A 25,604-nucleotide genomic window follows, 5' to 3' on the forward strand; every position below is an offset into this window, starting at 1 on the left:
ATATGTGCGGCCCTGTGGTGGTGATCTCAGGCCTCTCACTAGAGGCCCCACATATGAAGTAAACAGTAGAGGACAGAACATAACAGCAGTACAGGAAGAGACTCTACTTCCTGGATGTCATGTTTTGGAAAATAGTTCCAGAAGTTTTCATTTGCACAGGAAAATGATCTTTCAGAAAAAAACTTCCTGCCGTCTCAGATAAGTGTGTGGGTGACATTGTCATCTATTGTCTTCATCCATGGGTGATGTCAGATGAACACTTATTCAAGGAGCTGTCATAGTGACACTGACAATCCAAGTGTGCGCCTGACGCGTGTCCTTCACCACCACTGAGTGCTCCTCTGATGCCGGAACTATTGGCACAATACAAAATGTCATATTTCATGCAGTCTGTCAAAGTATAACTAAAAGCAAAACTTTTTTTTTCAGCTTTGAATAGAGTAGAGAGGGATTAGAACACCTGTCGGGTTTTTATTGCTGTCTGTGTCCCTGTTAGAGAGATCCACCCTCTCTATTTGTGTCGGTGTCTGTTATCACCAAAAGTAAAATAAAATCCCACTTTTTTTGTTGTCACCACAACAGGAATCAGATGGAAATCTGCCAATGAGGACTCTAGTTTTAGTGATATCAGGATTTCCTTTATTCCTTTGGGGCTTGGTTACACTTTTTTTGACTTTAGCTCCCATTAAAGCATGTTTTTGATGTTTCAATGATGCTTTAACCACTTGCCTACAGGGCACTTACACCCCCTTCCTGCGCAGGCCATTTTTCAGCTTTCAGCGCTGTCGTACTTTAAATAACAATTGTGTGGTCATGCAACACTGTACCCAGATGAAATTTTTAAAATTTTCTTCACACAAATAGACCTTTTCTTTTGGTGGTGTTTAATCACTGCTGGGTTTTTTATTCTTTACTAAGTACTTTTTCTCCTTCACTGATGTGCGCTGATGAGGTGGCACTGATGGGCATTGATGAGATGGCACTCAAGGGCACTGATTAGGTGGCACTGAGGAGCAGGCACTAATATGCCGCACTTATGGGCACTGATAGGTGGCACTGATATGTGGCACTGATAGGCGGCACTGATGGGCACTAATAGGCGGCACTGGTGGGCACTGATAGGCGGCACTGGTGAATACTGATAGGCGGCACGGATAGGCGGTACTGATGGGCATTGATGGGTGGCCCTGATGGGCGACACTGATGAGCATTGATGGACAGCAGTGATGGGCATTGATGGGCAGCACTGATAGGCGGCACTGATAGCCAGCACTGACTGGCATCGCTAATGGGCACTGATTGGTGGCACTTGTGGGCAGTGGTGGGCACTGATTGCTGGCACTAGTGGGCACTGATTGATGGCACTGGTGGACACTGATTGGTGACACTGTTAGTGCTATATTGTAATCAGGGCACTGATGATCAGTGTAGATGTCCCCCTGTGTGGAGATGCCGCTGATCGGCTCTCCTCCCCACACACTTTGTCAGTGTGAGGCGAGGAGGCGCCGATTACCAGCATCTCCGTGTTTACATGTGACCATCTGTGATTTGGCACAGTAAATCACATGGTTAAAGAGCCGCGGACATGGCTCTTTTACAGAGATCAGGGTCACGCCATGTCCTAGTAACATGGTGCGGCCACGATCGCCACACTGCGCGCCCCCGGGGGCATGTGAGAGCGCCCGTTCTGGGACGCCATCATATGATGGCGTCCTAGAACGTGAGCCGCACTGCCCTGCCTTCATTTGACGGTGGGCGGCAACTAGTTGATGGTGCTTTGATGATGCTTCGGTGGTGCTTTTTTGAAGCTTTAATAGTTTGACAAAATCCCTGTATGTGTGTGTGTTCATTTTCAATTTGTTTTATAGAGGCCCAGTAGAACTCCAGCTTAGTAGTACCCCCATTCAGCATATCCCCAGCTCATTGGTACCCTCGTTCAGCAGATTCCCTGGTCAGTAGTACCCCCAGCTCTGCTGATGCCCCACTCAGTAGTAACGCCCGGGTCTGCTGATCCCCCACTCAGTAGTAACCCCCAGCTCTGCTGATCCCCCACTCAGTAGTAACCCCCAGCACTTCTGATCCCCCATTCAGTAGTAACCCCCAGCTCTTCCGATCCCCCATTCAGTAGTAACCCCCAGCTCTGCTGATCCTCTTGTTTGTTGATCCTCCTCTCTATCTCTGGTCCCCTCTCACTTCCCACTATATTGCTCCCATGCTGCACACCTCGCGTGACATTGTTAGTTTTTCCTTCTCAGGTCCTCCAGCTCTGCTGATTCTCTGCCACTCAGTCCCCTCTGTCTCCGGTCCCCCCTTACCTTCTGCTATACTGTTCCCATGTTGCACACCACGTGTGCTGTCTGCTAGTTTCTCCACTCCAACTCATATCCTGCTTACCTTCTTGCTGCTCCTCGCTGCACACCAGATGTGACGTCTGCACCAGACACTTCCAGAATATATACACATGAACCAGAAGTCACTGCTGATTATGACTTTTCGGTTCGCTTGTTGGTTTCCCAATGCATCCTGGGATATCTCTGCAATACATGCAATACCTCCAAATCAAAGCGAAGCTAAAGCTGAATAAAAGCCTCTCAAAAGCTGCAGGTGCTGTAAGTGAGCGTTGTCATAGACTTCTATGGTGGCTTTGAAGATACTTTGAAGCACCAAGAAAGTGACATGGGGTATAATTTTTGAAGCAAAGCAAACGCAACGTGTAAACAGTACTGTAAGCTAACCATTTTATTTAGTGACAGGTGCTTTAACTGGCATTCAGAGTGCTACAAAAAAAAAAACGTGTCCAATGCCACCTTTTGAAGTAAGTGTAAACGAACCCTTATTGTGTTAGTGGAGGAGTCCCGCTGTCAGATTTCAATAGTGCAGCGGGGAGGACTCCTCCATCCACATCAAATGTGTGGATAAGGGAATTGTACATGTTTTTTTTTAATCAGACAGCGGGCTAATAAAAAGAAAAATCATTCTATGGCCACCTTAAGTCCCCTTTCACACGGATGTTCCAAACAGGGCTGCCTGTGTTTTTTAGGTGGGTTCGATCGGAACCTCCATTCTTCTCTATGGAGCGGCGGGTGTACTTACCTCTGTTCCGATCCGCCAAAAAGTGACGGATAGGGTTCCCTATCCATCCAGCGGATAAGGTCAGATGCAGGCAGTCCGTTTACATCTGGCTGTTCATAAAGGAGACTGGTCTGTGTCCGTGTCCACTCTGCATGAGCGGAGCAGACACGGACTTGTCATCCGCCTGCTCAGTGGAGAGATCGCCTGCTGAGCAAGTGAATTGCAGCCACAATCCGCCCTATGTAAAAGGGTCCTTAGTCTTTAGATTGATGCAAAAAGATCAGGATGACAACAATAGGGATCTAGTTAGTGGAGACACCAAGTGCAGAAGAAGTGTTGGCACTCTAATTTAAGTTAATTAAAGTTCTTACCTTCTATTATTAGTCTACCATATACACAGTATCAATTGCGACCAAGTTCTCTATTTTTTTTCTTTTTTTTTTGTGGGTTGGGATAATAGTCTTTTTCAGTAAGGGAAATTTTCTGAACTCATCAGCCAGCCATAATTCCATTTACATTTGCTTTTGTGATCCTATGACGTTGGCCATGGTTTATTGCACTAAATGAACCTACGTGTGTTGGTGTTTCAGTGCTCTGGGATGCCAAGCGTGAGTGTTGCCAATGTCATGAGCCTGCAAACAATTTCCTTCCCAGTACATTCCGCTCTACAGATATCTCCCTCACTTTACACTCCTTGTCCTCCTGCACAATCAATACTTCCCTCTTTTAACCCAGCTACTATAGAGGAAGTCACTAAACTTTTTTCTAATGCCCACCTAACCTCTTGCCCCCTGGACCCTGTTCCTTCTCAAATACTACGGTCACCATCTGACTCAATCCTACACTCCTTAACTAATATCTTCAACCTCTCACTCTCTACTGGCATCTTCCCCAACCCTCTAAAACATGCGCCAGTCACTCCCATACCAAAAAAGGCCTCAGACCCCACCAGTCATAACAACCTAAGACCCATCTCTTTACTCCCTTTTGCCTCCAAACTCCTTGAACGTTTAGTCTACAACCGACTGAGCGACCACCTCATTGAGAATAACCTTCTTGATCCCCTTCAGTCTGGATTTCGCCCACAGCACTCCACAGAAACTGCCCTCCTAAAACTCACAAACGACTTACTAACAGCCAAAACCAATGGTCATTATTCCGTACTCTTATTCTTGGACCTTTCCGCTGCCTTTGATACAGTTGACCATGCCCTCCTCCTCTAAAGACTCAATTTGCTTGGTCTCCATGGCTGCATTCTCCGTTGCTTCGAATCTTACCTATCTCCTCACACCTTCAGTGTCACTTACAACTCCACTTCCTCTTCTCCAACTCCTCTTACCATTGGGGTCCCCCAAGGTTCTGTCCTTGGACCTCTAATATTCTTGATCTATATGTCCTCCCTGGGTCAGCTGATAGCCTCCCATGGCTTTCACTACCATTTATATGCTGATGACACCCAAATCTATCTCTCTGCCCCTCAGCTCACCCCATCAATCTCCTCACGCATCACTGATTTACTAGCAGACATATCAGTCTGGATGTCAAACCACTTCCTCAAACCAAACTGAATCTATCTAAAACTGAGCTCTTAATATTTCCTCCCCCACATGCCCCCTCACCTGACTTCTCTGTCAAGATCAATGGCACATCTATCAGTCCGTCCCCACATGCCAGGGTGCTAGGGGTAACCTTAGACTCTAATCTATCCTTTCAGGCCCACATACAATCCCTGTCCAAATCATGCCGCCTTAGCCTCCGCAACATTTCCAGAATACGTCCTTTTTAACTAATGACACCACCAAGCTTCTAATTTCACTCCCTGGTTATCTCTCTCCTCGACTTCTGCAACTCCTTCCTCATTGGATTACCTATACATAGACTATCCCCCCTTCAGTCCATAGAGAATGCCGCTGCAAGACTCATCCACCTTACCAACCATTCAGTGTCCTCCACCCCTCTCTGCCAATCCCTCCACTGGCTTCCACTCACTCAACGAATAAAATTCAAAGTACTAACAATAATTTACAAAGCCATCCATAACGCTGCCCCCAGCTACATCACTAACCTAGTCCCAAAATACCAACCAAGCCGCTCTCTTCGGTCATCCCAAGACCACCTGCTCTCTAGCTCCCTTGTCACCTCCTCCCATGCTCGCCTACAGGATTTCTCCAGAGCTTCTCCCATCCTTTGGAACTCCCTACCCCAATCTGTCCGACTGTCCCCTAATCTATCCATCTTTAGGCGATCCCTGAAAACCCTTCTCTTCAAAGAAGCTTATCCTGCTTCTAACTAACACTGTTTTACTTCCTCCATCAGCTCATCCCCCCCCAGCTATTACATTTTGTATCACTTGACCCTTCTTTTTTAGATTGTAAGCTCTAACGAGCAGGGCCCTCTGTTTCCTCTTGTACCAAATTGTAATGTAACTGTAATGTCTGCCCTCATGTTGTAAAGCTCTGCGCAAACTGTTGGCGCTATATAAAACCTGTATAATAATAATAATAATAATAATTAACATGAGAATATGGGGAGCAGAAGAGCAGATGTCATTGTGGGTCCTGTCCCAACAGTTGTGTAAGGCTCATGGAGTTGTTTAAATGTGAAGAACCTCAGAACATGGTTACTATACTGTGAGTTTTTTTTATAGTGGCAAGAAACTTCCCAGCTTACATGGCTACTGTAGCTCTTGACTCACTCTGAAAAGTCAGCAGCAGGTTAGTGTAACAGCTTTTGCCACTATATCTCATAAAAAGTAAAATAGCAGAATTTTACTGCTGAACTTTCCCATGAAAGTTATGGAACATCAGCTGTATACTATAATTAAATTTCTATATAAGATGTCATATTTAAAACAAACAGTAATTAGGTTTATTTTGTCATTGCTCGTTAAAATGTATTTTACATAGTTACATAGATAGTCTGGTTAAAAAAATAAAAAGGGAAATAAAATCCTAAAAAAAAAAAAAAAATCATACAATCCTATTTATACAATCTGATACCTACAGTTGATCCAGAAAAAGGCAAAAAAAAAACAGCAGATCCAATTTGCTCCAGCAGGGAAAAAAAATTCTGAAGCCAGGTAATATCCGACTGCTGAAGTGGCAGTCAGATATTACCTGGATCAACTTTACCTATAAATGTTAGTATGTATTTATATTATATCTAGGCAAAACATTTTTTCTCTAGTTTTAAATAGAAGGTGGGAGGGTTAGACTCTCTGTCAGGCTTTCATTACTGTCTGTGTCCCCCTTGGGAAGAATTTCTTCTTTATTTTTACTGGTGACTATTGTCATCCAGAAAAAAGTGAGTGGAAATCCAACATTTTTGAGTTGAACCCAGAACAAGAGGTGAGGTGAAATATTCCAATGGCCATCTGTTCTGGGAAAAACTATGAGGGTAATTCCCTGCACTTTGAGAGATTTCCTCTAAGGCCTCATGAACACTGGGTGTTTAGCCCCAATGCATGAGAGTTTGGCATTTTAAGCAGAACTTCCCCCCTAAAAGGGGGGAGTTCTCTTTTTCTGCCTACCCCCCCCCCACAACTTTTGACACATGATTTTTTTTTTTGGGGTGTAGGTACCTAGTTCAAATAGGTAACCACTCCCACTACCGCTCAGATCGCCTAGGGGATCTGAGCAGAAGTTCAACCACCTTCCTCCCTCTGCCCACAGCCTCTTGGGATATGTCACAGTTCCCAGAGGGCTGTGGGACCATTAACAAAGCGCAGAGCCACAAGAAGTCACAGCCAGCTTCCCACAGTAAAGATGCTGGACCTGAAGACCAGTGAAGAACCAGTCCAGGTGAGGATGGCACTGGATCCAGGACAGGTAAATGTCCTTTTTTAAAAAGTCAGCAGCTGCAGTATTTGTAGCTGCTAACTTTTCATTTTTTGTTCCTAGGGCGCAGATCCTCTTTAAATATGAGTGGAAGGCACAGGGGCACCATCCAGCCCTGTAAAACTCAATGAGAGGCTGACAGCTGCTGCTGGATGATGCACCAAGTGATACTAATCATTAGGGTCAGAATGCAGACTTCTTGCGTTCTGGGCATTCGTTCCTGAATGCATACTGCCCTAATTTTTAGTACCACTTGGCATACCATCCAGCTGCAGCAGCAGCCCCTCATAGACTTTTACATGCTGCTGGCAGCAGGGCAAGCAGGTCAACCTTTGCCTTTAACCTAAATGCCGGAGTCTCATGCACTGGGGCTAACTTTCTGTTGTGCTCCTGGGACAGGAAAATAAAGGAAATTCCCCCATGACAGCAAAAAATATACTGGTAGGGGTTTTAACCCTTCCCTACTCTATCCAAAGTTAAAAAAAAAGTTTTGCTAACTGGACTTTAACTCTGCACCGTTCCTATAGTAGCTCTGGGCTTTGGGGTTATAACTTCATACCTAAGCACCAGAAAATATCAGGAAAGTGCTGGACCTGTAAGCTGTGATGCCTTGCCCTTTCCTGATCTATCCTTTCCTCCTGAACGTTCCTTTCATACTGTGTTTGATTTCATCCTAGGTTTTGAAGAGCTCCTGCTACTGACTCCAAAATGGCTTCTTCCTCTTCCAATTTAGAAGACGAAAGTTTAAAAGGCTGTGAAGTCTATGTACAAAAGTTCAACATTCAGCAAATCCTGAAAGAATGCATTGTGAACTTGTGTATCGCCAAACCAGACCGCCCCATGAAGTTCCTGAGGGAGCACTTTGAAAAACTGGAGAAGGTCAGTCTACTAATAATCTTCAGTACTGTTGTGTATAGGTATGAAGGGGCACCCAATATAATGTGTAAAGCTGTACTTCATTAAAGTGAAAATTTTACCTTTGTCTTCTCCATCTTCCTTCTGCTCATTCAACTTCAGATTATAGTGCATTTTTTGTCAGTGAATATTTGGAATTATTATTACCTTAATGTAATTTGTTACTTCGACATTTACACAATCTAGCAGTTTCACTGTTTTTGTTATTGTATTGAATATGGCTATTTGCAGATTAGTCACTAGAGGGAGCTTTAAGTGATTCAGTGCAATTACTCCGTGTCTCTCTTAACAATTGTTAAAATAAAATATTGGCTACATAGGGAACGTCACTGTTTGGAATCAATCGCTCAGCCCAAAGACTTGCATAGTGAGAAGGATCATTAACGTGTTAACCCATTGTGCAGTACCTCAAAGCTACTGTACAATATTTATCTGTCAAACTGTTTATAATACTGTGTGATTTGTGCACCTCTGCAAGATAGTACAGCCATTGCAACACCACCTGGGCTACAACTTGTCCACCTCTGTGATTGTACAGTAAGGCTTCATGTACATGGGATGTTTTTACAACCTCTCCTGAACGATTTAACTTGACAGATAGTAACCCACATTTAAAAGGCCTGTTTTGCCGCGTTTACATGCCGCGTTTAGCAGCGTTTTGCGTGTTTGCGTTTAGAAGTGTTTACAAAAAAAAAAGCCAAAAATAGCCAAAAATGAAAAACGCCTGTAAACGAAACGCGACTAAATGTGAGTTACCGCATTTAGCCGCATTCAGAATCGTTTGGTGCTTGAAATGGCTCTAAACTTCTGAACCCATTTTTTTGCGTTCCAAAAAAAAAAGCCTCTAAACTCAACTGCCTAGAAAGGACTATAAACGACCCTGTGTACATGTACTGATAAGATAACATAGAGGAGAATTCAGGGGCAGTTGAAAAAAATGCCCAACTGCATCTAAATGTTCGTTTAGCAGCAACAGTGTACATGAGGCCTTAAGGAACAGTGGCACACTGATAAGGTCATCACCCTGCTCCCACCCAGTGTCAAGAAGCTCTCAATGTCAAATATCCAGGTGGTGCTGAAAGTAAAATCAGATATTGCATTTCTGTGTAAGTGGTAAAAAAAACAGGACTTAGCATAAGAAAGGACCACGTTGTGTTAGCATTTTGAGAGGTCCTCAAAAGAGACAAGAGTTTCTTTTTTCTATGAAGCCCCCTCTAAACCAATGCTAGATCTAGCCTGTCTGATCTGGGGGTGCAATAAAAAATTTCAGGAGGGCACACTGTCAACACACCTTCATTTTATCCTGTCCAGATAAGAGTTCTTCCCTTCAAATCTTCAATGCAGCTGCAGCATCATGGCAGGAGGCAGAACATGTCTGCATGGAAGCAGGACTTTTGTCCTCTTCTAAATCCCTATCTTTGATTAAGTTCATCCATTTTAAGGGGCCAGTTGGCATCACCATTGCAACGAATGATGCTGTGCATCCTGGAACGCTCCGTGCACCATGCAAATGAGTGATACATTGCAGCGGATAGGACAAAACACTGTGCAGCCATGCTGAGTTTGTGCACTGCACCCAGCTGCTCCACTTCCTGATACCAACATCACAAGTCCTGGGGGGACATGACTGAAATTTTGGGAGTGCAGCCCACCCAGCACCCCCTAGACCCAGCCCTGTCCTAAACTGGGCTACGAAGCACCTGTGTTAGCAATCTGTTTTCCCTGTGGAGCCCCAAGCGTCTTAGGACAATGTTATGTGTAGGTACTCAACTTCTCTTCATTTTGAGACTAAGGCTGGCCATAGATGGATTGTTTTTTTTTTCATTCAGCCATGAGGCTGAAATAAAAAAAAACAAACACATTCCTCCATTCACACAATTGAGGTAGATAGCGGAATCCTCCCTACGAAGGCATTGTATTCTGACAGCAGGGATTCTTAGCTGTCAGAATAGCTCCTTTAGGGCAGGGGCTGATGTGACTGTACAATATATATGTAAAGTGCTGCGTAAATTTGGTTCAGATGGTGTCAAGCAACCAGGTGAGGAGTACAAAGACAAGTATGTCTTGCCTACAGTCAAGCATGGTGGTGGGAGTGTCATGGTCTGGGGCTGCATGAGTGCTGCGGGCACTGGGGAGCTACAGTTCATTGAGGGAACCATGAATGCCAACATATACTGTGACATACTGAAGCAGAGCATGAGTCCCTTCCTTCGGAGACTGGGCCGCAGGGCAGTATTCCAACATGATAACCATCCCAAACACACCTCCAAGATGACCACTGCTTTGCTAAAGAAGCTAAGGGTAAAGGTGAGGGACTGGCCAAGCCAAAAAAAGTTTGGGACTTTAGAGGTGCTAAAAACCTCCCTCTAGAATAATTAGTCGTACACCATATAGAATAAAATGTTTTTTTTATTATATTATTAAAAATGTGTCTCCTAATACATAAGACACCATGCCTTGCTAAAGAAGCTGAGGGTAAAGGTGATGGACTGGCCAAGCATGTCTCCAGACCTAAACCCTATTGAGAATCTGTGGGGCACCCTCAAACGGAAGGTGGAGAAGTGCAAGGTCTCTAACATCCACCAGCTCCATGATGTCTTCATGGAGGAGTGGAAGAGGACTCCAGTGGCAACCTGTAAAGTTCTGGTGAACTCCATGCCCAAGAGGGTTAAGGCAGTGCTGGAAAATAATGGTGGCCACATAAAATATTGACACTTTGGGCCCAATTTGGACATTTTCACATAGGGGTTGTACTCACTTTTGTTGTCAGTGGTTTAGACATTATTGGCTGTGTGTTGAGTTATTTTGAGAGGGCAGCAAATTTACACTGTTATACAAGCTGTACACCAGGGGTAGGCAACATTTTGAGCACAGTGTGCCGAAAAATGTTTTCATTAAATTGAGCGTGCCGATTTTATAACAAAAAAATGTCAACTTCACACTTTCAATGATGAAAATAATTTTTTATAGTAAATGCTGTAAACTACTACTTTAGTAGTGAGAAATTAACATCCTGCACTCTCACGCCTCAGAACAGCCCCAATTCCTGCACCTTCATACCTCAGATCACTGTTCCCCCTGCAAATCTGTTTCATCACTGTACCCCCCTGCACATCTTCCCCACCACTGTAATACCCTGCTCATCTGCCCCACCACTGTAACCCCCTGCTCATCTGCCCCACCACTGTAACCCCCTGTACATCTGCCCCACCACTGTACCACCCTGCTCAACTGTCCCACCAATGTATCCCCTTTCTCATCTGCCCCACAAATGTACCCCCTTTCTCATCTGCCGCACCACTGTAACCCCCTGCACATCTGCCCCACCACTGTAACCCCCTGCACATCTGCCCCACCTCTGTAACCCCCCTGCTCATCTGTCCCACCACTGAACCACCCTGCTCTTCTGTCCCACCACTGTACCACCCTGCTCTTCAGTCCCACCACTGTACCACCCTGCTCTTCTGTCCCACGACTGTACCATCTTGCTCTTCTGTGCCACCACTATAACCCCCTGCTCATCTGCCCCACCAAACACTGTACCTCCCTGCACATCTGCTCCACCGCCATACCCCCTTGCTCTTCTGTCTCACTGCTGAACCATCTTCTCATCTGTCCTAATACTGAACTTGTCTGCTCATCTGCCCCACCACTGTAACCTCCTTTCTCATCTGCCCCTACACTGTACCTCCTGCACATCTGACCTACCACTATATGCCCTTCTCTTCTGCCCCACCACTGTAACCCCCTGCTCATGTGTTCCACCGATGTACCTCCTTTCTCCTCTGCACATCTGCCCCACCTCTGTACCCCCCTGCTCCTATGCCCCACCGCTGTAACCCCTTGCTCATCTGTCCCACCAATGTACCAACTTTCCCCTCTGCCCCAAAACTGAGCCTCTTTCCCATCACTGTAACCCCCTTCTCATCTGGCCCAACACTGAACCCCCCCTGCTCATCTGTCCCACCACTGTAACCCCCTGCTCATCTGCCCCATCACTGTACCCCCCTGCTTTTCTGTCACACCGCTGAACCCCCTTCTCATCCCTCCCAACACTGTTCCTCCTGCACATCTGCCCCACCACTGTACTCCCTTGCTCTTCTGTCCCACCATTGTAACCCCCCTACTCATCTGCCCCATCAATGTGCCCCCTTTTCTCATCTGGCCCACCACTGTACCTCCCAGTACATCTGCTCCACCACCATATCCCCATGATCTTCTGTCTCACTACTGAATCACCTTCTCATCTGTCGTAACTGAACCCATCTGCTCATCTGCCCCACCACTGTAACCCGCTTTCTCATCTGCCCCACCAATGTATCTCCTGCACATCTGTCTTACCTCTGTACCCCCTGCTCTTCTGTCCCACCACTTTAACCCCCTGCTCATCGGTCCCACCAATACACCTTCTTTCACATCTGCCCCACTGCTCTACCCCCCTGCTTTTCTGTCCCACCACTGAACCCCCTTCTTATCTGGCCCAACACTGAACCCCCTGCTCTTCTGTCCAACTGCTGAACCCCCTTCTCATCTCTTCCACCATTGTACCTCCCTACACATCTGCCCCACCGCTGTACCCTCCTACTCATCTGTCCCACCTCTAAACCCCTCCTGCTCCCCACCGCTGTACCCTCCTGCTCATCTGCTCCACCGCTGTACCCTCTTCTCATCTATGATATGCATGATATGCAGAGTGTTGAAAGAAAGCAGAGATGAGACACATCTACCTGTCCTGGCACACTCATCCTGCTGATCCACCTCTCGCATCCAGCCCACGTGCTTGTATGTGATGTATGTGATGTCACATACAAGCATCTGGAATGGATGTGCAATGATGAGCTCAGGTCAGGGGCATTTTCTGAAAGCAGTGGGGCTGTGTGCAGGATCATAAGTTGGGCCCCTGCAGCTGAGAAAAAGTGCGGCGCTCTGCGACACAGGAAAAGTTGGGTGTGATTTTCATTGCGCTGAATACTGGCTCTGGCTTAAAGGGACACAGAGTGTAGGGGTTCGGTAGTAAGTGGCGCAAAGGTTAAGGAATAACAACAAATTTTCCAGATGCTCTACAGTAATTCCACAAACTGTCACCTGATTGTGGTTTTCTCAAGCGAGTCACCTTCCTCCAGATGGTGGGCAGGGCTAGCAGGACTGTGATTAGCTTTAGCAGTGGCCAAGACAGTCCTCCTCCTCCTGGAAACAGGGATCGCCCCCCCCAGCAGAACTGCACCCAGTCTCTTCCCCATCACAAAAGCTGACGATCGCAGTTATAGCAAAGTTAGAGAACCTCCCCTTCAGTGCAAGTGCGGTGTGGGGAACTCTGAAATTGGAATGCATCATTAGTGTCTCACTGACACTTCCCTGTGCTGCTCTGCTGATAGGGAGGGAGTCAAGTGCCGGCAAAAGAGGCTTCGTGTGCTGCTTGCGGCACCAGTGCCAGGGGTTGCCTACCCCTGCTGTACACTCACTACTTTACATTGTAGCAGAGTGTCATTTCTTCAGTGTTGTCACATGAAAAGATATAATAAAATATTTACAAAAATGTGAGGGGTGTACTCACTTTTGTGAGAGACTGTATATAGTGCCAGCACTTTACATCAGTCCCTGTCCTCAAGGAACATGTTTTGCATTCATACATGTACTAGGGTCAATTTAGACAGAAGCCTAAATTGTCAATACTATGTGTATGTATGCATGCACACTATAAAGACCAGCATGTCTTTAGTGTGTGGGAGGAAACCCATGTAAGCACAGGGAGAACATGCAAACTCAATGCAGATAGTGTTCTGGTCAGGATTCAAACTGATGACCCCAGTGCTGCAAGGCAGACATGCTAACCACTAAGCCACTGTGCTGCCCATTAAAACGGTTGTAAACCCCGCTTGGTCATTTTTATCTACAGGTAAGCCTATAATAAGGCTTACCTGTAGGTAAAATTAATATCTCCTGAATGTGCACCTTTTAGAAAGGTATTCACCTTGCATGCAGCCAGTGACATCACCGGCAAATGCGCTCTGAAGGTGCGGCATACCTTGCCGGAACTTCAAAGCTTTGTGCCAGAACTGAGGGCTCCCACGTGCATGTATAAGAGTGACGTCATCGCGGCTCTGGCCAATCACATAGCCGGAGCGCCTGCACCTGGAAGAAAGATAGGGGGAACATGTCAACAATCTCGGAGGTGACATTACAGCGCTGGAGGGCTTCGTTCCAAGGTGAGTATTTCATAATGTGCTAGCGTGCAATGCATACTAGCACATTATGACATTGCCTTGCAGGTTATTTTTTTTTTGCAACGTCTGTGGTTTACAACCGATTTAGGAGGCTGCCTTGTTTGTTTTCTTTCCAAGTAATTACATTCTTTAAGGAAAGTTCCAGGCAAAACATGTGTTATGTGCTACAAATACATTTTTAAAGTGATAGTAAACGCTGTCTTTTAACTTGTACCTACAGGTAAGCCCATAATAAAGCTTACCTGTAAGTACAGTGAATATCTCTTAAACTTGCAGTGTTTAGGAGATATTCGCGCTTGAAGCAGTCGGTGACGTCACTGGAGCATGCGCACTGCTCCCTGAATTCAATCTCTGTATTTGCGGATGATACTAAGCTAAGCAGGGCAATAGCTTCTCTGCAGGATGTGGAAACCTTGCAAAAAGATTTGAACAAATTAATGGGTTGGGCAACTACATGGCAAATGAGGTTCAATGTAGAAAAATGTAAAATAATGCATTTGGGTGGCAAAAATATGAATGTAATCTATACACTGGGGGGAGAACCTCTGGGGGGAATCTAGGATGGAAAAGGACCTGGGGGTCCTAGTAGATGATAGGCTCACCAATGGCATGCAATGCCAAGCTGCTGCTAACAAAGCAAACAGAATATCGGCATGCATTTAAAAGGGGAATAATTCCAGAGATATAACGATAATTCTCCCGCTCTACAAGACTCTGGTCCGGCCGCACCTGGAGTATGCTGTCCAGTTCTGGGCACCAGTCCTCAGGAAGGATGTACTGGAAATGGAGCGAGTACAAAGATGTGTAACAAAGCTAATAAAGGGTCTGGATGATATTAGTTATGAGGAAAGGTTGCGATCACTGAACTTATTCTTTCTGGAGAAGAGACGCTTGAGAGGGGATATGATTTCAATATGCAAATACCATACTGGTGACCCCACAATAGGGATAAAACTTTTTCGCAGAAGGGAGTTGACCACCACATTAAAATTAGAAGAAAAGAGGTTTAACCTTAAACTACGTAGAAGGTTCTTTACTGTAAGAGCGGCAAGGATGTGGAATTCCCTTCCATAGGCGGTGGTCTCAGCGGGGGGCATCGATAGTTTCAAGAAACTATTAGATAAGCACCTGAAAGACCGCAACATACAGGGATATACAATGTAATACTGACATATAACCATACACATAGGTTGGACTTGATGGACTTGTGTCTTTTTTCAACCTCACCCACTATGTAACTATGAATTGACAGCGCACTGAGTGTGCTGTTGATCCAGAGCGCAGTGCCACCGCCATGACATCATCACGGGCCGGCTATTCAAACGGCTGGAGACCATGAACTTGGAAGGAAGACCAGGTGAAAATAGAAGCGGTGACAGCGTTCTGCTGGAGGACTTCTTTCCAAGGTAAATCTGTCATAATGTGCTATTATGCAGTGCAAACTACCACATTATGGCTTAAACTACGTTTTTATTTTTATTGCAGCAGTTTACAACCGCCTTAGGTTTACCTATTTTTTAATGGACGATTTGATAGAAAAACTAATGTTGCACAAAGTTGCTGGAGATATAACATGTCTTACATAGCATGGAGGATGAGGTTAGTTTACATCCTGTGAAATTATTTTTAACACTTGCACACAAGTAAAGCCCAGCTCCAGCCAAAACTTTTTTAGGCCTAGTTTACAGGATGCAAAGGCAGTCGTCTTTTTTTTATTTTTGTATGGGGGGCATATACACTTGCTTTGCATCATAGCACTTTGTCAGCCCCCCTTGCCACTCTTTGAACAATCGATCAACAGACAAAGATGATTTCACAGACAACACAAATATAAACAAGCACTTAGACATCATTGTGTAGACAACCTGAACCCAGCAGCGGAGCTAAATGGTTCAAAAAAAATTGTTGGACTTTTAAATTGGTCCATGGAGTTCTGGCCCTCCAACATGTTGGCACTCTCTGCAACATATATATAAATTCCTATTGTGAATATATAAATATAGTGCAAGAATTATCAGCATATATCAAAGTGACCCTCAGCGCACAATAAATTTAACAAACACAATAAAAATATCAAATGTCCCAAAAAAATATAATACAATGAAAGTCCATCAAACACGCAAAAAAAAAAAATAGCATCTGGGATCAAATTGTGTCCATAGTGTGAATACTGTGAATACCACCACCTGGTTCCTCCACCTCCTACACCATCTGACTATCCAAAATTGTTCCCCCCAAAGATTTAAGTTGCACTTTACTGTGCGGTGAAATATATTTATAGACATTTTCTTGTACAATGATCACCAGTTTATTAGCTGGTCATTGATGCAGCACTCTATCTCGTATTCTAGGCTCTATCCAGGAAGGAGTATGATGGGAATATTTCTATTTTAGGGAAATGTCTGCTTTAAAGGGAAACTGTGGGGATATGAGCATGGGAATAGAAATGTAAGGGGAGCCCATGCTGATTTGTTTTCTGAAATGCAGGCTCCTTGGTGGTTTTTCTCATTCTGACTTCACTACCTAAAACAAAGTCGACAGACTGCATACTTGATCCAGATATTTTTTTTGGGCATTTCCCTAAAATGTTGTTAAATACAACATTGACTTCTTGTAGATCATGTAGATTGTTCTTTTATGCCACGGTGGCTAAATATGCATCAAGCACTGCTTGAACTGAACTAAAGCAGGACTGGGCAAATCCCAGGAGCCAGGTAGCCAATACTGCTTAAAGTCTTATTAAACCTTCATTTTTTTTAATGAAAATAAAAAACATGTCTATACTTACCTGCTCTGTGCAATGCGTTCGCAAATAGCAGCCCCGATCCTCTTCTTCTGGGGTCCCCTGCTGGTGCTCCTGGCCCCTCCTCTTTGGCAGGTGCCGCTTTCCATGGGGGCTCCCAAGCCACCCTGTCTACATCTATTGACACAGAGTGGGTGGCTCGCCCCCCCGTTCTCATGTCACAGCATTTGGTCATTTGATTGAGAGCAGCAGGAGCCAATGGCTGGCTCCTGGAATGGACAAACTGGCTTGTGAGTTTCATAATAATTTGCCAATCTCTGGTTTAAAGCAGTGATGTACGTGCATACAGTAGGAGGGACAGCAGGGGTGGCATTTAGAGGAACTGATCCCCTCCATTTTCCTCCTGCAGCCTTTCACCGGCTGTAGGGGGACAACAAAAGAGATTGGTTCCTCTACAAGCCGCCACACCTATCTACCTCCTGCTGTGATTGGGCTCCTCTGTACTCCCCTGGCCCCCCTCATCCCCTGCAGTGCTGCTGGGTTCCCCCTCTCCCGCCAGCTGCTGTGGGGAATGCTTTCAGGATGGAGAGGAGCCAGTAAATGTGTAATTGATCGGCCCCTTCCTTGTCTTAATGAAAAAAGTTAAAAGTTAAAAACAAAATTGTAAATAAATAAAAATGGTAAAAAATCAAAACAAAAATAAATAAATAAAATAAAAAGCTACTGACACCTGTGGCAAAACTACTAGGTTCACAAAGGTCGCACTTGCGACTGGGCCCTGGTGTTCCGCCACTGTGTGGTGCCCCCGTCTGGGGGTCAGGGGGACCCTTTATGGTCCCATTGCAAAGGGGCCCTGAAGGTTCTAGTTACGCCTTGGGTTTAAAGTAAACCTGTCTAAAAGTCATCAAACCAATACTCCTCATTTATGGACAAAACAGGCTTGTTAGCTCTCACCGATGCAATTTATGGTCATGATAGCTTCTATGGAGTACAGCTTCGGGAACACAAAAAATGGTCTTCTTGCGTTGCAGGTGCTGAAATCTTTTTTACTGGTTCTGACCTGCTTTTTTCTGACACACATGAACACAAGGAGCAGCAATGCATGGGAACAAAGAGATCAAGTTCTTCACTATTATCTGGAAGTTAGGCATTGGCACAGTATACATTTTAAGTTTTAGTATCAGAAAGGGTGGTTATGTTAGAGTGGGGTTATTTTAGTTGGCCACTTTCAATACACATATTGCATAGTTGTGTTCTTCTTTAATTGAGGTTTGGCACTTATTTTTATTTAAGTGTTCTATAAAAAAAAAAAAATCTAAATGCGAGCATGATGAATTTGTGAAGAAATCCACCCACAGCACAAAACTGGATGGGAACTGGAACTGCTGTGTGATCTGGGGACTCCTGGGCATGGTACCAGTGTGGGTAGGATTTGCAGTGCCGAGAGGCGGGTGACTCAGTGAATACGCTGTTTGTCAGAACCTTCCAGTTTTATCCAAGCTTCAAATATAACTTGTGTTATTTCAGTAGGACTGCCTGATTGCTGCATGTTTAGATGACAGTTGTTATCTCAGTAAAGAGCCAGTTAGATTAAAAAGAAATGTTTGTTTGCAGTAGCTTATTCACAAATCAATATATAAAACTGTCTGCTGATGATATATATATATATATATATATATATATATATATATATATATATATATATATATATATATATATATATATGTATATATATATATAGTTGTGCTCATAAGTTTACATACCCTGGCAGAATTTATGATTTCTTGGCCATTTTTCAGTGAATACGAATGATAACACAAAAACTTTTCTTTCGCTCATGGTTAGTGTTTGGCTGATGCCATTTATTATCTATCAACTGTGTTTACTCTTTTTAAATCATAATGACACCAGAAACTAGCCAAATGACCCTGATCAAAAGTTTCCATACCCCAGTTCTTAATACCGTGTTTTGCCCCCTTTAGCATCAATGACAGCTTGAAGTCTTTTGTGGTATTTGTGGATGAGGCTCTTTATCTTCTCAGATGGTAAAGCTGCCCATTCCTCTTGGCAAAAAGCCTCCAGTTCCTGTAAATTCTTGGGCTGTCTTGCATGAACTGCATGTTTGAGATCTCCCCAGAGTGGCTCAATGATATTGAGGTCAGGAGATTGAGATGGCCACTTCAGAACCTTCACTTTATTCTGCTGTAGCCAATGACAGGTCGACTTGGCCTTGTGTTTTGGATCATTGTCATGTTGGAAAGTCCAAGTACATCCCATGCGCTGCTTCCTGGCTGATGAATGCAAATGTTCCTCCAGTATTTTTTGATAACATACTGCATTCATCTTGCCATCAATTTTGACCAAATTTCCTGTGCCTTTTGTAGCTCACACATCCCCAAAACATCAGCGATCCACCTCCGTGTTTCACAGTAGGAATGGTGTACCTTTCATCATAGGCCTTGTTGACTCCTCTCCAAATGTAGCGTTTATGGTTGTGGCCAAAAAGCTCAATTTTGGTCTCATCACTCCAAATGACTTAGTGCCAGAAGGTTTGAGGCTTGTCTCTGTGCTGTTTAGCATATTGTAAGTGGGATACTTTGTGGCATTTGCACAGTAATGGCTTTCTTCTGGTGACTCGATCATGCAGCCCATCTTTCTTCAAGTGTCTCCTTATTGTGCATCTTGAAACAGCCACACCACATGTTTTCAAAGAGTCCTGTATTTCACTTGAAGTTATTTGTGTTTTTTTCTTTGCATTTCGAACAATTTTCCTGGATGCAATTTTAGTTGGTCTACCTGTACGTGATTTGGTTACAACAGAACCCCTCATTTTCCACTTCTTGATTAGAGTTTAGAGTCAAATATATTTTTATTGCTTTTAAACCAGTAAAACAATACATAAAGCTTTCAGATGGTCAGAACTTGAGATAGTACAAAACAGATAACATTTTATGTTTTTCCTAGGATCCATATCAAGTGCAAATAGTAACCCATCGCCGTCCCCTAAAAAAGAAAAAGACGGCGATGTTCTATACAAAAATCGGTGAAAACAATATTGTTGTATAATACGTCATCTGACTATAAAGTAGAATAAAAGAAGAATACTGATAGGGGGAGAGAAGAAGAGTAATAGAGGGGGGAAAAAGAGAGGAAAGTAAATACAGGGAGGGAGGGGGACCGAACAGACCTTGTCGTATCAATCCTACTTTATAGGATCAAGGTGTATGACTGGGATGACCAAAGCATGTTAATAATGTTTTTAGGGAATCTGAGGTAGAGTACTCCATCCAGATAAGCCATAGGGTCTTACATTTGTCAAAGGTGTCAGTATCAAGAGCCAGCATCTCTTCCATACGCATGATGTCGTTAACCATGGTGACCCACAAGGTCAATGGGGGGGTGGTGGTAGTTTTCCAAAATAAGGGAATAACCTGTCTAGCGGCTGATAAGAAGAAGCGTAGTAAAGTCCGCTTCTGGGAGGCTATGCAGCCAGGAAGCATTGATAATAAAGCTATCTCTGGGGAGGACTTCAAAGACCGATCATATAGACTGCTGTATATGATAAAAACCTGTGACCATAGGGGCTGAATGGACTGACAGTCCCACCATATATGGAGATAGCTTCCGTCTGCTGAGCCGCATCTCCAGCACAAGGGAGGTATGGATGGGAATATTTTATTTCGAGATTGAGGGTCCCTGTACCATCGAGAGAGGAGTTTAAAGTTTTTTTCTTGTGAGTAACAAGATATTGAAGATTTGTGCGTAAAGTAATATGACTTTTGCCACTCAACCAAGTGGAGTTCCTTTCCCAGATCCGTTGACCACTTCCTGTATAAGAGGGGGTCGATCGTGTAGCAGTGCATGCTGTAGTGTGTACATGGTAGAGAGTAAATGTCTGGGTGTTTCAGAGAGAGGGCACAGCTGTTCGTATCCCGTGAGGGGTCTGTGAATCTGGGAGGATGAGAAAAGGTCAGAACAAAAGGAATAGATGCGGAGGGCTGTGAGCCAATTGCCCTGGGCATTTGGTATAGCCGGTGTGCCTGTGGTGGAGTCTACAAATGAGCTTGCTATGGGCCATGTGGATCGAGAATAAGGGCCTATCGAGGTAGAATCCATGCCTTGAGGTAGAGCCGGGTGGTCAAACAAAGATGTGAGGGGTGAGGGATTAGATGACAAAAGCGAAAGCATACCTTTTTTGTACCATAAGTGTAGGGCAGCGATTGTCAATAGGGAGGTGGTGGAAAGTAAATGTAGGTGTTGCTCATAACCCCATAGTAGGGCCCTGAGGTCCAGGGTGGACAGATCCTGTTCCACCATGGTAGAAGCTTTGGGGAAGGGGCGCGGAAACCATTCTAAGACCCTAGAAAGTAGGGCCGCTCTATGATATAACTCAAAGTCAGTGAGGCCTACCCCACCCTGGGCCTTGGGATAAGTGAGTAGAGTTTGACGGATGCGAGACATGCCTTGGTGCCAGATGAAACGTATGGACATTGATCGCGGGGCAGTGAAGAAATGTTTAGGGATGGAGATAGGCACGGTTTGAAACAAATAAAGTAGTTTGGGGAGTGTGTCCATTTTTAATGTATTAATGCGACCAAACCAAGGTAGTGGGGTGATGGTCCAAGCTTCTAGTTCCCTCTGGAGCCGGGTCAGTAAAGGGAGGTAGTTGAGAGTGTAAAGCTCCGATAGGTTAGAGGGGATTCTTATCCCCAGATAGGAGATACTCCTGGAGCTCCATTGGAAGGAGAAGTTAGCCTGTATTCGGGTGAGAGTCGTGTGCGGTAGGGATATATTAAGGGCCTCAGTTTTAGACATGTTTAACTTAAAGTTGCTAAGTTCCCCAAACCTGCAAAACTCATACATGAGAGAAGGGAGGGACGTGTGCGATTGTTGGACGCAGAAGGTCGTCTGCGTAAAGGGAGAGTTTATGTTCGGAAGAGGGTGTCTGAAGCACTACTATAGAAGTGTTATGCCTAATGGCCTGGGCTAAGTGTTCTATTACAAGAACAAAAAGTAAGTGTGATAGGGGGCAACCCTGTTGGGTGCCATTCCATATCCGAAAGGGCGTAGAGGAAGAGCCGTTTACCAGGACCGATGCCGAAGGGCGAGAGTATAGTGCCATAACCTTGGATGCAAAGGCAGGGCCAAGGCGTATTTGTTCCAATGAAAGGCGCAAAAATCGCCAATCGACCCGGTCAAAGGCCTTCTCGGCGTCAAATGACAGTAGACATGCCTTTAGGTTGTGGCGTTGGATATAGGATATTAGATGGATAGTTTTGGTGGTATTGTCCCTGGCCTCACGACCAGGGACAAATCCCACCTGGTCTCTATGAACAATTGAGGGTAATAGGGGGGAAAGACGGTTTGCCAATACCTTTGCGTAGAGTTTAATGTCAGGGTTGAGGAGCGATATTGGTCGGTAACTACTGCACTAAGAGGGGTCTTTGCCAGGCTTAGGTATGACCGATATATTAGCGAACAGAAGATTACTGGAGGGTAGGTGGGTATCATCTATAGAATTAAATGCTGTGGACATTAATGGAGCGAAAGATTGGGCAAATGACTTGTAGAACCTGGGGGAGAACCTGTCAGGGCCTGGACGATATACCGTTTGTACTGCTGATTTTCCATTGATCTGTAGTGCAGATGTGTTGAATATGTCGACGTGGGGGGTGAGGGTGAAGAACCCTCGCTAAGTGTTGTCCCCATTTATTGGCCAGCATGTAGTGACGGTTGCGTCTCCGATCCCTAGCTGTAAGGGAGGTAGCGTCTAAAATGCGGAGTAGTTCTCTACGTGCGTTAGAGAGGTCAACATATGTCGCCGGGTCTGAGTCACGTTTATGTGTGAGTTCAAGTGCATTTATGGTGGACAGTAGTCTGGTGATATCAGCAGACCTAGCCTTCTTTAACCCCTTCCCGCCGACCGTACGCAGATATGCGTACTCGGCTTTCCGGGGTTATACCGGGATGATGCCCGCAGCTGCAGGCATCATCCCGTTACCGTTGTTTACAGCGGACGATCGGCTACCCGAGTATAACAACCGAGCGGCTAAAAGCCGCTCGGTTGTTATACCGGAGGAGCGGGAGGGGACATCACCCCCCTCCCGCCGCCTCCTGCCGCTGTTACCGGGCCTCCCGTGCGATCGGGAGGCCCGGTGTCTGAATCCTGTGCCTTCGGCGGCTGGGGGCGGGCTGGAACAAAGCTGTGGGTGGCTTGTTCCAGCCTTCTCGTTGTAAACGTGGAAGCGACGTCATGACGTCACTTCCCGTTTACTCGGCTGCCAATGGCGCCGAATTTAAAAAAGTACACAGTATTCAGAATCGCCGTTTTCGGCGATCTGAATACTTTGAAGTGTAAAGGAGGGATGAGGGGTCTTTTAGACCCCCCCATCCCTCCATAAAGAGTACCTGTCACCACCTATTACTGTCACAAGGGATGTTTACATTCCTTGTGACAGCAATAAAAGTAAAAAAAAAAATTTTTTTTTAAAAACACAATTTATAAAGTAAAAAAATAAATAAAATAAATAAAAAAAAAAAAAAATTTTTTAAAGTGCCCCTGTCCCCGCGAGCTCGCGCAGCGAAGAAAACGCATACGGAAGTCGCGCCCGCATATGTAAACGGTGTTCAAATCACACATGTGAGGTATCGCCGTGATCATCAGAGCGAGAGCAATAATTCTAGCCCTAGACCTCCTCTGTAATTCAAACCTGTTAACCGTAAAAAAATGTTAAAGCGTCGCCTATGGAAATTCATAGGTACCGTAGTTTGTCGCCATTCCACGAGTGCGTGCAATTATAAAGGGTGACATGTTTGGTATCTATTTACTCGGCGTAACATCATTTTCACATTATACAAAAAAATTGGGGTAACTTTACTGTTTGGATTTTTTAAAATTCATGAAAGTGTCCCTTTTCCAAAAATGTGCGTTTAAAACACCACTGCACAAATACCGTGTGATAAAAAATATTGCAACAATCGCCATTTTATTCTCTAGATTCTCTGCTAAAAAATATATATATAATGTTTGGGAACTCTAAGTAATTTTCTAGCAAAAAATACGGATTTTAACTTGTAAACACCAAATTTCAAAAATAGGCTTAGTCATAAAAGAGCCGTGTTGTATCAGAGTCCCCCTGAGTACGCATTTTAGGGCCTCCCACTTAGTTAGAGGGTTGGTGTTGTCAGTCCGATGGTCCTGAATAAAGTCCCGAATCGCCTGCTCAACCGCCGCCACACACGGGGTGTCCTTCAGCAAGTTGTCATTTAAACGCCATGAGAATGTTCTACGCGATGTCAGGGAATGGGCTAGACTAAGATGTGTGGGGGCATGATCAGACCATAGTATGTTACCTATGGAGGCTTTAAGCGGGATATCCAGCAAAAATTGGGAAACTAAGAAGTAATCGATGCTGCTATAGGAATTGTGGGCCACGGAATAACAGCTGTAGTCTCTCTCAAATGGGTGTTGCACTCGCCACACATCTACCAATTGTGTGGAGTGTAGGAGTGATTTTATGTGTGTGAGAGCGGTGTGGGCTATGGAGGACTTACCCGAGGAAGTGTCCACGGCTGGAGAAAGGGCCACATTGAGATTGCCACCTAGAATGAAACAAGGACCGCCAAAAGAAAGTAACTTGTTCAGAACCACAGAAAGGAAGGTTCCCTGGTCTTGATTTGGTCCATATACATTAGCCACTGTGAAAATAGAAGAGTTAGATTTTAGTTTGAGAAATATAAAACGGCCTAGGGAGTCAACCAGGGAGTCTAAAACTTCAGGGTGAAATGATTTGTGAAAGGCTATGGGATGGTTTGTGCTATGATGCCAATGGTGATAATAATGATTATTAAGGGTCTGAATCTCCGAACCCCTGAAATGGGTTCTTGATTAGGCCGCCCAAGCCACCCAGCAAGGAGCGCCATGCCGAACCCCCAGAGGTCAACAAATTGGAGCTATTTTTTGTCCACACGTATGTTACTTGATAAAGTTTGACCCACTCGGGGTGTTGTGAGTGTTGGCTGTGTTCGCCTGGGTGTGCCCCCTCAGCTCCGGGACATGGCACCATTAGCTGCCCTGTGACTCTCATGGCTGCACCACCATTGCGCAGATGTACATGTAAGTCTGTGGGCTAAATGTGTATATGTATGGGTCTTTCATATTTCACATTTGCCCACCTGTTTCTTTAGATCATTTTAACTATTGCTTCCTCCAGATTCATAGGTAATCATTACGGTTTTGCTCCTGATGAGTGGCTAGAAGGTCCCGAAACCCGTAGAGCTTACAACTACCAATGTGTATATACAATTATCAACCACGTATGGACGTTCCATCTAGGTTTCTTTTTTTTTTTTTTCCTTTTTCGTTTATTCCCATCAAGTGACACTTTAGCGTGTCACTAACCCTGTATAGGTACTTAGTATTATGTATGTATTTTATGCATCCAATTTTTTTTTATATATATATTTGTAAATATTTTCTTGTTGGAATGTATACTACTGTGCAATATTAGGTTCTAGTGAAATATACAATAATTGATATATAGCAATATGCATTATCATTATATAAGTAAATATATTACTAGTTGAATCCATTAAAGCTTATTTATCCAATTTATTCATCTGCATCAGTGTGCCTTTTTTGGAGCAACAAAAAAAAAATTAATTGAATTTACAAACACCTGTGAAAATTCCACCACCATATAGCCCCCACTGTAATATCCACAATCTCCCTGTCAGAGAGCTCACCTTGCTGGTCGCGGTGCTGGCCGCCCTGGTGCGCGCTGGTGCGCGTTGGCACGCGCGTCCCTGTGCATG

The 25,604-nt window shown here is 44.6% G+C and overlaps 1 protein-coding gene across 2 annotated transcripts in view; it reads left to right on the forward strand.

The window, feature by feature from the left end:
• Nucleotides 1-25,604, forward strand: part of PRKAR1B (protein kinase cAMP-dependent type I regulatory subunit beta) — a 358,697-nt gene that overhangs the window by 6,288 nt on the left and 326,805 nt on the right. For both annotated transcript variants that reach the window (XM_073636848.1, XM_073636847.1), the window contains exon 2: nt 7,586-7,787. In XM_073636848.1, coding sequence (XP_073492949.1) covers nt 7,617-7,787 — 171 coding nt within the window. In that variant the 5' untranslated portion in view covers nt 7,586-7,616. The remainder of the gene's footprint in view (nt 1-7,585; nt 7,788-25,604) is intronic.

This window comes from Aquarana catesbeiana, linkage group LG06, assembly GCF_042186555.1.
Source record: "Aquarana catesbeiana isolate 2022-GZ linkage group LG06, ASM4218655v1, whole genome shotgun sequence".
In the NCBI taxonomy this organism is placed as follows: Eukaryota; Metazoa; Chordata; class Amphibia; order Anura; family Ranidae; genus Aquarana; species Aquarana catesbeiana.